Source organism: Lactuca virosa, chromosome 5 (assembly GCF_052849685.1).
Source record: "Lactuca virosa cultivar CGN04683 chromosome 5, Lactuca_virosa_CGN04683_v6, whole genome shotgun sequence".
NCBI lineage: Eukaryota > Viridiplantae > Streptophyta > Magnoliopsida > Asterales > Asteraceae > Lactuca > Lactuca virosa.
Window position 1 is genome coordinate 136,954,850 of NC_136430.1, and position 14,152 is coordinate 136,969,001.

Below are 14,152 nucleotides of genomic sequence, written 5' to 3' on the forward strand. Positions count from 1 at the left end.
ACAATATGACTGGTCCGCCCACACCGGGCCTTCAGTCGGCCTGGTCCACTCTCCGAGCCTCGACACGTCTGGTCCGACCTCTTGGGGCCTTCAGCCTATCCGGACCGCTCGCTGGGCCTTCGAAATATCCGGTCCGCCCTGGGTATGTTGGCCTACAGCACAAAGCAGGACCCGCCTCAACCCAACCCCCGTCAAACAACCATGTGCATATAAAACAATTCATCACATAACAAATCCTTAACCAGACTATCAGTCTAACAGATCACATAGCATATCAACATCCTAACCAGGATTCCGACCTAACCGGTCACTAGCATAACATTACCCTATATACCGGGCACCGACCTTAACCAGGTCACTAACATAACATCATCCTAAATACCAGGATGCAGATCTAACAAAGCAATAACATAACAACAATACCCGGATTTCCATCCGATAAAGGGCCGGCCTTGGTGCCGTAGACCCTGTCGATATAGTGAGGATAACTCACCTGCAATTGCCGACTGGAAAGATAAGACCAAGCTGCTCCGACCACCGACACGATCTTTACCACAGAACACTACCAAAGAACCAATTCCATAAGTACCCTTGAAGGTCAAAGTCAAAGTTCTGGCCAAAGTCAAACTTCCTGACTGACCCTACTCGCCGAGTCAACCCGTTGACTCGTCGAGTCCTTATACTCTGAAAACTCTTAGAACACGACTCAACTCGCCGAGTCACCCAAAGACTCGTTGAGTCCAACGATCTCCGAGTCCCATCCTGTCCAACTCACTGAGTCACCCCTCGACTCACTGATCTGCGTCTTAACCAGAAGAGGTTTGCGGTTCTGCGACCTGACTCGCCGAGTCCAAAAACAGACTCGCCGAGTCCAAGGCAATCTTCAACAGACTCGCCGAGTTGTTCTTCCAACTCTCCGAGTCCATGCACATGTTCATACAACTCGTTGAGTACACCCATGTGACTCGCCGAGTCTCTTCAGTTCTCAATCCATACAGAGGCTTTTCGAGCCATGCAGGGGATCCAATCCATAGATCCACTCTTCTACAGCCTAACCCTCACATAAAGTTGCAAACTTTACGTGAAACCAAGGAGATATAGGCCCAAAACACACTAGGGCTTGGGTTTTAGACAAAGGGGCTTCACCAACAACTCAAAGACTGAAGCTTTATGACATCCTAGGCCATCATGAGTCTAGATCTGGAGTAGCAACCTCAGATCTAACTCTAAATCCGAAATAGATCTCAAAACAAGCTAAAGAACTCCCAAAACAACCACCAAGGATGAACCAAAAAGGAAATAGCTTAAGATAAGGGCTCCTTACCTCAGAGATGTGCCCAAAACTGATGTAGATCCCAGATCTTTACAAGCCCCTTGATGCTAGCTTCCAATTTATCAAGCTCCTTCCACCAATTTCCTCTTCCAAGCCCCAATCTTCTCAACAATGAAGCCTCACACGAAATTAGGGTTTTCTGGAACTCTCTGGGGGTTTAGGAGGATGGAAGAGGGACATAAAGTCCTTTAAATAGGGTGCAAACCCTAAGATTAGGGTTTTCTCATTCCAGCACCAACTCGTCGAGTCCAAGCCTCCGACTCGGCGAGTTGGTCACTTAATGCGCGATCCAAACCTTCTCCGACTCGGCGAGTAAGCGTACCTACTCGTCGAGTCCCTTCCTTTATTTACACTTAGCACCCTTCACTTCTTGTTCCGAACTTGGGATGTTACAAGACAAAACATTGTTAATGCTTCTTTAAGCTCGTCATATTTATGGCAACACATAAAGATCCATAAATTAAAAAAAACACGAGACTAACTATTGGAAGGGATCAATCTGATATAGAAAAAATCGGAGATTTTGCAAAATGGCTGTTGGATATAGGAGAAGGCAAACTTGGTGGTATCAACGATGGAGAAATGGTTATTGATATTCCAGATGATATTCTCATTAATGATCCACATGATCCCATAGGTTCATTAATCGACTTCATATATCCTTCAATTTTGGAAAAGTACAACAATACAAGCTATTTTCAAGAAAGAGCAATACTTGCTCCAAAAAATGAAGTGGGTCAGGAAATAAACGACCGTTTGCTATCGAAGTTTCCAGGAGACGAGGTTGAATATTTAAGTTCAGATAGTATATGCCAATCTGAATTTGTCCATGATCAGTTTGATGCAAATTTATATTCACATGATGTTTTAAATGGTCTGAAAGTATCGGGTTTACCAAACCATAAGTTAGTTTTAAAAATTGGTGTTCCCGTTATGTTGCTGAGAAATATTGATAAGAAAAATATATTGTGTAATGGGACAAGACTCCAGGTGATATCATAGGGCAAACGTGTTATTGAGGCACGTATCATATCTGGAACTAATATTGGAAACCACACTTTTATTCCAAGAATGTCATTAACTCCATCAGAAAAGAAAATTGCCTTCAAATTTCGAAGAAGACAGTTTCCATTGGCTGTATGTTTTGCAATGACCATTAATAAGAGTCAGGGACAGTCGTTATCGAAGGTTGGTTTGTTTCTCAAACATCTCGTCTTTTCACATGACCAATTGTATGTTGCCTTATCTAGAGTTCAAAGCAGGGAAGGATTAAAATTGTTAATTTTAGATAAGGATGTTAGTCTCACAAATAAAACTTCCAATGTCGTTTATAAGGAAGTTTTTGAGAATTTATAAGAACCGTTTTTCTACCATCTTTTATTTTGTTTTCGTGTATCACACTTCATCCATCATATTAATTAATTAATTTATAATACTTTATTGTATTTGATTTATTCATGTTAATTACATTACAATATCATAATTCTTCATTATTTCTAAAATTTGATATCTTTTTATTTACACCATCAAAAGTATAATTATATTTCAATTTTTAAACCGTGGAGTTCCACGGGTTTAAACCTAGTAAATAATAAATGTCTATAACATAAATTCTATTTATTAACTAAAAAAATACGAAAACATAAATACTTTATTTATTATTATATATTAGATAAAAAATTAAATACAATGGTCATTAGATGCTTAAATAAGAGTTTTTTTTATTTATTTAAAGGCTAAATATCCTTGGCCTTACATTATTGGGCATACTTAAAATGAGCTTTAGAAGCCTCATCCAATAATACATGTATTAACACCCTGTTTCCGAGTTCAACTTAACAAGAGAAAAGAAAGGAAATGAGTGTAAGTGAGAAGAAAATAAAAAAAACCGATGTTCCCCATTTCCTTCCGATTTGGAGAGAAAGAAAAAAATGTTTAATTTTCCTTCCACTTCTCTCCAACTCAAGAACACAAAAGATAAATTTCTTTTCCTTTCTTTTCTCTTCTTTTCTCTCCCTACTTTCTATTCTCTTCTTTTCTTTTCTCTGCTACAACTGGGGATTATGGTTATAATGGAAATAAACAACACAATAGCCAAAACCATAATCCCTACCTATCCACATGGCAACTCCTCTCCATCCCATTCCCTTATGTTCGACACAAGCAAAGAAGGAAGAAAGAAAGTAGAGCAACTTTTATCGGTTGATTGTTTACTAACTATTTGGATTGAAATATATAGATACATAATATGTGTAATGTATCTTGATTGTGATCTCCCATGTTTAAAGGGTATTAACTCTAAACACATATGGTTGTTGTTAGTTGAGACTCTTTATCTAAATAGATCCATCTTTTGGTGTTATAAAATTATAGAATTTTCTTTCCACCACGATTTCTTTAATTGTTTTAGATTCCATCAATCCCGACAATATTCAAATGGTGGTTTAGAAGGTGAGGGGGAATAGCTCGTTCAATCGGTTATTATACTATTACATTGACTATTCACCAAAGGACTCTAAAAGATGGTTCATTAAATGTTGTCAGAATACCACCAAAATCTAATTCATTGATAGTTTCAAAATCCTAAGAGAATGAAGTTACTTCATAAATACTTGATCTTCATGAGCATTTTGTATGTGTTTACTTTTTATGTTAATTCCCAGGGCCGGTCCTGAGGATTCAAATGCACAGGACGAGCCGCACAAAAAAGGCCCTTAGGCCCTAACATGTGATGAATTAAATTATATAAACTGAAGTTTTTTTTAAAATGATGATAAGTTTCAGAAATCTGCTTTTCTCGTTTGAAAGTGTGAATCATAAGTTATTTAGAACAACAATGCAACCATTACAAATAATGAAATAGAATAATGGAATGGGATATGAGTCATTACACTATGTTCTGATATTTTGGTTAAAAAACTATAAAATATTAATAATTAATAAAGAAAATGAGCCATCCTACCTGATTGAACAAAGAAGAAAGAGAGCCACATTGAACAGGAAAGAGTTCATTAGAGTACCTCCCCAACTGGACAGAAAGGTTATTTTACTTGATATTCATTCACAAGTCACAATTAAACAAAAAACATAATAGGATAGAAAGGTAATTTTACTTCATTGGATGGATAGTGATAAACACTAGTCTCATACTAAGCATCATTGCCCCCAACATAACTACAAGCAAAGGTAGAAACAGAAAAATGCAAAGGTTGTAGTGCCCAGAAGACCTGGTGAAGGAAGGACAATTTGGTCAATGTAACAACATTAATGTGTTTCTTCACTCACATATAGAATAGGATTCAGAAATTACCCCAAATGTCATCCAATTTTTATGAAAACCTCATTTAGGAATGGAGAAAGTGGAGGGTCAATCAACATATAATGATGTGTGCAACCCAAGCAATTGAAACAATTAACCTAACAAGGGGAACACAATCAATCAGAACCCAATTTTAATAAATATGAGATTTGATTTTGATTGTAAAGGAATTTAGAATTACCCAAAGAATCCGAGTATAAGCTTTGCAAGATAGCCAAGAACAGTCATACTTGTTTCACTGTAAAAAGTCAAAAAAAAAATCATATAAACCAAAAGTCGAATCTGAATTAAGCAGAAATACCAACCAATAACTTTGAGGTTACCCTTTTCAAGCTTTTCTGATAAATGATACACATTCATTCGTTCCTAATTCACCAATTCTAATTCGATATCCCTTGTCTGATTAGTGATTAGCAATCAATTAACAGAGAGGGTAAAAGTACTAAAACCCTTACCTGAATTCTGATAAAGTCGCTAAATGTTGAATTGATGATGATCAATTGAAAATCGCTTCTGCCTTCTGCCGCGTTCTTGGTTTGTGATGCGTGCTCTGCTTCTTGGATTCTCAGTACGTACGTCTCCCGTTTGCTTGCTGGTCAATGATTTGTACTTAGACACTAGGTCTGAATCGTTTGATTTCAATACAGTAAAAGAAAAAATTGGGCCCCATCAAAAAATGGCCCTGTTCCTATGCCCAGTTTGCCCATGCCCATCACCGGGCCTGTTAATTCCATTTATACCATTAGTGCATAATTAAGAACATGAATCCACAAGGTTGTGGTTATGAGACAATTAATGAAGAATATGAGGGTCTTGCAAGGAAATAAGCCGAATGCGATGCCGTGAGGGTAGGGGTGGCGGTGGGTTCCATATTTAATAAGGGTTTTAATCAAAATCAATATAAAATTGCTAATATAAGTAAGTATGGATACTTTAGTAATTTCACATAGACCGGTCAATCATTGGGACCAAACCGCAAAAAAGAGGCATGAGACGAAAATCACATATTTTTATAAACCGTAAGGACCATTTATGTCATTCACTCTAATTTATATGAAATTATTTGATAAAAGTTTAGCGGAAATATGTTGCTACATATTTGAAAAACACAATTGTATTCCGAACAGGGGAAATGGTGTTCTTGCCGTTTTCAATGCCCGAGCAACGGAAACAACGATGGAGAAGAAAGGTGACTTGCATTACAACATTGCAGACGAATAATAACTCATTTGCATACAACAAACTCTTCTCGTAAGACTGTTCGTCAGATCTCTCTCTGTTTTCCTTTTATTTTTTCGTCCATTCCATCTCAAAATCTCTGATGTCGAAACATAGGAGCAAAATTATGCAGCATCGGTAGTACGATTGGCAGAAAACTGCCATTGCAAGGGTTTTGATTTAATTCCGCGTTTTCTTGTGAAATTAATCAATGTTTTTGAGGGTTTAGGATCGGATGTCATTTTTCAATGTAGGTTTAGGAGTATGGTAGTTTAATTCGATAATGGTGGTGAGGATTTTGGGATTAACTCGGGGAGATGATGAGTCACCGAGGGAGATCACGCGGAACAATCAATCAATCGATAATGGCGGGGAGAACGGATGGTTGATTCGATTTTTGGATTCCGCTTTCTTCTCTGAGTGGATTGCTGTTAGTTATCTCTACAAACATGATCACTCAGGGGTTAGGGATTATCTCTGCAACCGTATGTACACTCTTCCATTATCTGGCCTTGAAAGCTACTTGTTTCAGATTTGTTACATGCTTGTTCACAAACCTAGCCCTTCACTTGATAAATTTGTCATTGATATATGCTCAAAATCACTTAAGATAGCACTGAAAGTGCATTGGTTCCTTATTGCTGAGCTTGAAGATTCTGAGGATAATGAGGGAATTAGTAGAATCCAAGAGAAATGTCAGATTGCAGCCACTTTGATGGGTGAATGGGCACCTTTGGTTAGACTTCAAAATGAGTCAGCTATCAATTTGGGAAAGAATAAAGTACTAAACAGATGGCATTCCTCAAAGCAACGGTTACTGTCATTAACATCATCTCACCAGTTTCGTAAGTCTTTTTCATTCTCACCTTCTTCAGGGAACAATTTGCAGGATGAAGGTAGTAGTAGTAAAGCATCCCAAGATGAAAATAATATGTTCAAGAAATTTATTCCTAGTCAAAAAGTCCGGGATGCATTGTGTTTTAGGAAATCTGTATATAAAGATAATGAGGAATCAGAAAAAGATGGTTTTTTTACAAGACTTTTAAGAGACTCTAAAGAAGAGGATGTAGGGACATCCATGGAAAGGGATGATGAAGACAAGGAGAAAGATGAGTTTTTCAGTAGGTTTTTAAAAGATAGTAAAGATGAGAATGAGGTGACATCAAGCTCAGATAGTTTTTTAAAAAGAATATTTAGCAAAGGCGATTTGGAGTCTGTAGAAGGTGATGATGATAAAGAAGGGTATTTTAATAAGTTTATTAAAGAGAAATTTGAAGACAAACAGAAAGATATTGCTGCTAATGATGATGAGGAATACAAGGAGGTATATCCATCATTTGAGGTTTCTGATCCTTTGAATCTTTTAATACTATCTACAAAGTTCTGCCATTATCTTCTTGCAAATTTATTTTCTGTTTTTTAGTAATTACTTGACATAGCTACTTAGAAGCAATTGTTTTCTTGGCTAACACAGTTGAATATGCATTTGATATATGTAATGTTTCTTTTACCAGAAGCAACCTGGTTCACCAAAGCAAAAGCATGACAGATCCAATCCTAAACCACCATTGCCAAATACAAATCCTTCACAATTTCGTAAAGGAACATATCATGAGTCACTTGAGTTTGTTCAATCCTTGTGTGACACATCATATGGTTTAGTAGATGTTTTTCCAGTTGAAGAACGCAAAAGTGCTCTTTGTGAGGTTGTGCTTCATCTTTCCTTTTAATTTTCTTCTCAACTTGGGTAAAATTTTGTTATATGTTTGCAAAACATTGCTTCCTATATACTAAATCTTTGCTTTATGTCTGTTGTAGTCACTCTCTGATATCAATGATCATGTTGTTGCAGCTCAGAGTAGTGGAGGTCTCTCTCTCTCTCTCTCTCTCTCTCTCTCTCTCTCTCTCTCCATTTACAAACAACAATCATTTATGTGAACATGCATGTATGTATATGGATATGGATATGTATCTATATACATACACACACTTATATAAACCATGAAATAGCTTCAATGAATTGTATAAAGAAATGAATGCAAACAATTCAAGATCTTTTGTAAACTATAGTCATTTGCAATTTGTTCTCCATTGATTAGTACGATTAAAATAATAATAATAATTTTTATATATTTAACTTTTACAATATTTGGTTGTATGATAGGCTTATGCTTTCCCATGGGGAAGGGAATGTATCGTGTGGTTCACATTCCAGAAGATGAAGCTGTTCTTCTTAACTCTAGGGATAAGGCACCTTATCTAATATGTGTTGAAGTATTAAAAAGTGAAACCTCAAGGTAAAAACACACACACATACACACACACACACACTCTTCAACCCTTTTATGGTTATTGATGATTCTTTTTGTATTGAGTAGCAACACAAAGGACCAAAAACTTTCCAAGGGTGGAACCCCATTAGCTAACGGAGATGCAAATTTACCAAAACGACCTCCGTGGGCTTACCCTTTACCAAATAGACAAGATATGTATCTTTCTGGTTTTAATAAGATTTCAAGAACCACTTCACAAGCTATTGATGAAGCAATGAGTAGCTTGTGGGATTCAAATGCAAAGTTTGTGCAGGTGAGTCTTTCAGTGGAGAATCAAATATCCAAGTCAAAGTTTGACCATGAATGTGGTCAAACTAGAGATGAAGATGGTGATGATGTGGAATGGGTGAGGGTTGAGTTGAAAGCGGACCCTGGGGTCCACATGGATGACATAGTGGTTCAGGAACCGCCACGTAGGCGGGAGCACCGCCGGGTCCCGAGTATGGTAGCTTTTGAGGAAGTTAAGGTAGTTTTTTTTCTTTTCTACATATTATTTTTTGCTAAAGATATTTTCATTATGAGTTTAATTTTCAGATTTCATGGTAATTATTCAATTTAGTTTTATTAAATATATATATTATATATGTCAAATGGATATTAAACATATTTCTTGTAATTTATCTAGCTACATATCTTATTTGATTGAAGTTTATTGTTATATAATAACATTTTTTTTCTTGATTTGTAAATTTAATTCCATTTGGGTGTGTAGTTAAGCATAGTAAAAAAAATCAAAAGATGAAGATAAATGAAAAACTAAAGAACAGTAAGAGTGAATTTGGGGGAAAAGTGGAGCACCCAAAAACTTATAAAAAAAAAAAGAAAGGAAACAAAATGGAGGGTTGACTAGTTTTTAATACTAACGTTTTTTTTTTTTTTTTTAAAGGCTGCTGCATTAAGAGGAGGAGCACCTCCTGGACTTTGTGTAAAGAGGTCTAGTCAAGAGTCATCAGAAGCAGAGTCAAAGGTGAGAGATTACATTTTTTTTCTTATTTTTTATTTTTAGATTTGGCATGAAATTTATATAAATGTTTTAGAGATTTTTATATGAAAACAGGATGTATTATCTGGTGAACTTTGGGAGGCAAAGAAAGATAGAATTCGTCAGGCTTCAGTATATGGAAAGTTTCCTGGTTGGGATTTGGTCTCGGTAGGTTTAAAATTTTAAATAGTTTACAATTTTAATTTTTTAAATATGACTTTTTTTTGGGTTTAATGAGCTTTTATTGAGTTCATAGATTTCTTTTATAAATAAAAGTTGGTTAAGATAATTATAACAACATATAGAAATAAAGTTTCAAAACAATATACTGTATTTACATATAGTATAAAATAATCATATGAATATTCAGTCTATTCCTACATACAAATTAAACAACGACTCATTCCATTCCTAAACAAATCCTTTGTGAATCCATGAATGGAATGGATAAAAGATTTAAACTTTTCTTCTTAATCTATTTTAGTTTTGTTATTTTTTAGGTTATTGTGAAAAGTGGGGATGATTGTAGGCAGGAACATCTGGCTGTGCAACTTATTTCTCACTTCTATGGTATGTATGTTAATCTTATAATTGTACTTGTTAATTGTTATTGCTGCTTTTCAGTTTTATAACAAATTACACAAGCAAATTCTACAAACAATTTTGTGCATAATCTGTTTTACAAAATTATAAATTTGTGATTTACACCAACTGTAAATTTCTAAGCTTCTAATGTTATATGGTATATACAGTGTGGAATGAGACTGATTTTCCATACAAAATAGTATATGTGGAAAATTATTAAATATTTTTTTTAATAATTTAATAAGATGTAGTGTTTATGTCAGATATATTCCAGGAAGCTGGACTACCTCTGTGGCTGAGACCATATGAAGTTCTAGTGACTTCTTCTTACACAGCTCTAATTGAAACGATTCCAGATACTGTAATTAATGTTACTAAACTTATTTATTATTTAAGTTTTAAGTTCTTGTTTTTATTAAATAATTTGCTCCTGGGATCCTTGTAGGCCTCACTTCATTCTATCAAAAGCAGATATCCTGATATCACAAGCTTACGTGATTTTTTTATTGCCAAATATCAAGAAAATTCTCCAAGTTATAAGCTTTCACAGGTAAATGATATTTACAATTTCTGCATTTATTTTAAGGGTTGATGGCAGGAAATAGCAAACATACTTTAATTGCTTAGTTTATTTTAGTATTTCTACTCCCTATTCTTTAATTCTACAAAAAGCATGGGAAAGAGGTATAAATATAAAATATCTCCCCAATTATTAAAAATGATGCCATTATAATTAATGCATGTTTCTATATTACAGTCTACAAATGACTACCGAATATATATATATATATATATATATATATATATATATATATATATATATATATATATATATATATATATATATATATATATATATATATTTTTTTTTTATCATAATCTTAATTGGGTTTTTAATGAGCTTTTATTATCTTATGTTTTTTTAATGTTTTTTTATATAAAAGGTTCATTTCATTGACACACCAAACATACATAATCATGGAATTTAAATTCTTGTTGCAGAGGAACTTTGTGGAAAGTATGGCTGGATACTCCCTGGTTTGCTACCTCTTACAGGTGACTAAAAACTACTAGTAGTCTTTGTTTTTCAACTCAATAATGACCATAGCTATTTACAAATTTAATATACAAAATAAAATAATTTATCAGTTATCAAAGTTAACAGCAGTTTTTGTCACTGCTTTATTTTCCACTTTTGCAATCTTAGAATGTAAATGAGTAGGAAATGATTTTTGTGATTTTACCCTTCAAATTCTAATTCCTTTCTTGAAAAAAAAATTGTTTTGCATTTTCAACACATATAGGTGAAAGATAGGCACAATGGCAACCTTTTGCTTGATGAAGAAGGTCATCTTATACACATTGACTTTGGCTTCATGCTCTCCAATTCACCCGGGGGTGTAAATTTTGAAAGTGCACCTTTCAAGTTAACACGTGAACTTCTTGAGGTAACTACTACTGCAAAAAGACGTGAATACCCTTCTCATAATTGGTAATAGCCATAGACGATTTTGACATTGGTTTTTGTCATTTTGTGTTAGGTTATGGATTCGGATGCTGAGGGAGTTTCGAGCGAGTTCTTCGACTATTTCAAAGTATAATATTTATCTTTTTTTTTTTTAATAAAATAAGTTGAGAAAATCTTTTCATGATTTCAGTGTTTATCCAATCTGAAATCAGGTTTTATGCATCCAAGGGTTTCTGACATGCCGAAAACATGCAGAACAGATAATTCTACTTGTTGAGATGTTGCAGGTAATGGAAGCTTCATCATTTTTAGGGTTAAATACAATAAATAGCAATGTACTTTCATTCATTTGTTTATTATAATAGCATCCTACTATTATTCTTTTAAATATTTTTATTACAACATTGTATTTGAGAAAATTTTCAAAGTATAATGTCCTAAAAATAAATTGTAAGTACAATGCTATAATAGGTACATTTTCAAGCCTTAATAAGAAAAAGAAAAAGAAAAAGAAAAAGAAAGTACAATGTTGAAATAGAAATAAGTAAAAGTAGGATGCTATACTGTTTAATACTGTGTTTGGCGTGCATTGGACCGGGACAACAATTGCAAAAAGACGTAAATGCCCTTACATTCTTTTTCACTTTCTTCTCCAGGACTCAGGTTTCCCATGCTTCAAAGGTGGTCCGAGAACTGTACAAAACTTAAGGAAACGTTTTCATTTAAGTTTAACAGAAGAAGTAAATTTATATATATTTATTTATTTATTATTATTTTTTTATATTTAAAAAAAGTAACATTATTTTGGTTATTTTGTTCCAGCAATGTGTGTCCTTGGTGCTTTCTCTAATTAGCAGCAGCTTAGATGCATGGAGAACACGTCAATACGATTACTATCAAAGGGTTTTGAATGGGATACTCTAATATCACTTTCATTCGGTTCCATGAAATGACTATTTAGCCCCTGGACCAAGCTGTCTTTTCTTTCTGACTTAATGATGGGGGGCATGACTTAATCCGGTAAGCTTTATATCAGTGTTTCTTTTTCTTACTTAATGTACAAAGAACGCCTTCATATAATACACAAGTAAATGAAAGTAAGTTAATATTTCTTGCATTAAGCCCTAATAGATAAAGTCAGGGAAATGAGGCTTTCCCCATTAAGTCATATCTTTTTACAAATTTCCCACATTTATTTTTTCCTTACATTTCGCCAGGTGTACCTCCATTTTCTCAAATATTTTATTAAATATTATTTACTTTATCCGGACAACACCCAATGGGAAACAAAGGAACATAATGCAAAGATTTTTCTAGATGAAAGGGAAAGGATGACAAGTTTTTTGGTCCGATTGGTGGGGGCGCCCATCGATGACATTTACCATTTTTACCCTTTTAATGTACAGGGAAATTTCATGTGATTATATTAGAAGCAATAGTTCGATTGCTTTATCACCATTTTTTTTTTGCTACACAACCGCTAATTATTGTATTTGTTGTAGTGTATAGTAGTAGTATGATAAGTGTTTTTTTGATGTTGTTTATATTGGACACTATGTATACAATCGCAAGTGGTTACTAAGGTATTGGTAATATCAAAGTTTTGAAAGTTGTTATCTTCGTGATACACATGTTACAAGTTGTGTTCATGGGTAATCTTTTTATTTTTATTTTGTTTATTATTATTATTATTTTTGATCTAGCTATCATTGGATTAGCATTATGTACACGTATATAAATTATAATTGTTCATTTATGTGATTGATCGAGTTTGTTTTAGTAATCCTATTTACAGATTTGAGGTTACATATTAGTCTAAGAAATGCAAGTGGTTGATATTATGGTTAAAAAAAATATGTTGTCGATTTTGATAAAACTAGGAAAGTTGGTTGCTTTGTGGTACAATTTTCCTTAGGATGGAAGGAGTCATTTCCTCCTAACCCACTCAACTTACCACCACATCATCTTCACATCAGTTTTTCTCTATTTTCTTTTTCTCTTTTCCCAACTCACAACATATGGAATTAATATATTTTCCAACTCACTTAATTTTTAATTTTAAAATAAATATAAACTAATAAAAATCATACAAAACTAATTTACAAAATATTAAAAACCTACAAAACTAATTCACAAACAAATTTAAAAACATACAAAATTATTTTGGTATAAGGACAATCAATTAAACATACAAAAGTACTAGAGACAAATGAATCATTTGTCAAAGATTTAGTCAAATTGAAACTCAAATGCTATAAAATAATGAAATAAGGACAATTAATTAAAAATATATTTCGACCGAAACAAAAAAAGTTTGCAATGTAATGATCTAATTCTAATCTTATATCTTGGGCCCAATAGAAGTTTGATAAATTATTAGTTTTATTTTATTGAGCCTAATATTCAGCCCAACTGAAGAACCCTAAAAAAGTTTAGGGCATTACAAAAACACTTCTGATTAATACGTTTTGAGTTCCCAAAATAAACAACAACAACTTTCTCCTCCTCCAAGCAAGTTAGGTTTTTCCTCCAAGAGGATCCACCCTTCAATTCAACGTAAGAAGAGAAGAGAAAGATACTGCTTCTCTAACCCGTTGCAAGCGATTAAAGGCTCTAGCTCGCTGGAACCGCGAATCAAGGATTCACAACTTTACGGTACCGTCGGTACCGCCTCAACCCATTCCCAACCGATCGTCGACTCCGTCATCCCTTATAGATATATAAAGGTTTAGTTTTGTAGAATGTTGACTTGAACAAATTGTCTCCTTGAGTGCTTAGTGGTAAGTGAAGTTTGGATATTAATATGGGCAAATTTCACCAAACAACAAAGCATTTTACCATTTTACCAAAACATGCAATATCATATTATATGTTTCATGTTACATGTTGCCTAAATCGGTAAAAACAAATGCAA

General features: G+C 34.0%; 2 protein-coding genes across 5 annotated transcripts; both read left to right on the forward strand.

Moving 5' to 3' along the window:
• Positions 1-1,915: 1,915 nt before the first annotated feature.
• Positions 1,916-5,907, forward strand: LOC145111782 (uncharacterized). Its single transcript, XM_079048033.1, has 2 exons — positions 1,916-2,323; positions 5,731-5,907. Exons 1-2 carry the CDS (start codon positions 1,916-1,918, stop codon positions 5,905-5,907), a joined length of 585 nt encoding a protein of 194 aa, XP_078904159.1.
• Positions 5,746-12,847, forward strand: LOC145115552 (phosphatidylinositol 4-kinase beta 1-like). Of its 4 annotated transcripts, none has more exons than XM_079051855.1 (18): positions 5,746-5,903; positions 5,988-7,194; positions 7,385-7,576; positions 7,689-7,737; positions 8,035-8,167; positions 8,249-8,669; positions 9,090-9,170; positions 9,261-9,353; positions 9,686-9,755; positions 10,022-10,131; positions 10,216-10,320; positions 10,773-10,826; positions 11,075-11,218; positions 11,312-11,365; positions 11,451-11,525; positions 11,895-11,978; positions 12,061-12,258; positions 12,456-12,847. In XM_079051855.1, exons 2-17 carry the CDS (start codon positions 6,154-6,156, stop codon positions 12,160-12,162), a joined length of 2,808 nt encoding a protein of 935 aa, XP_078907981.1. In that variant the 5' UTR covers positions 5,746-5,903; positions 5,988-6,153; the 3' UTR covers positions 12,163-12,258; positions 12,456-12,847. The 4 variants fall into 4 exon arrangements, with proteins under 4 accessions (XP_078907981.1, XP_078907982.1, XP_078907983.1 ...); XM_079051856.1 differs by having other exon boundaries at positions 6,125-7,194; XM_079051857.1 differs by having other exon boundaries at positions 5,746-7,194; positions 12,645-12,847.
• Positions 12,848-14,152: the final 1,305 nt, after the last annotated feature.

Excerpts from the sequence above, each read along its gene's own strand:
- LOC145111782 (XM_079048033.1), top strand. The coding sequence starts at position 1,916 with ATGGTTATTGATATTCCAGATGATATTCTCATTAATGATCCACATGAT. Across the intron at positions 2,324-5,730 it reads GTAATGGGACAAGACTCCAG|CGGAAATATGTTGCTACATA; the intron begins GTGATATCATAG and ends ATAAAAGTTTAG.
- LOC145115552 (XM_079051857.1), top strand. The coding sequence starts at position 6,154 with ATGGTGGTGAGGATTTTGGGATTAACTCGGGGAGATGATGAGTCACCG. Across the intron at positions 7,195-7,384 it reads ATGATGAGGAATACAAGGAG|AAGCAACCTGGTTCACCAAA; the intron begins GTATATCCATCA and ends TTCTTTTACCAG. Across the intron at positions 9,171-9,260 it reads CATCAGAAGCAGAGTCAAAG|GATGTATTATCTGGTGAACT; the intron begins GTGAGAGATTAC and ends ATATGAAAACAG.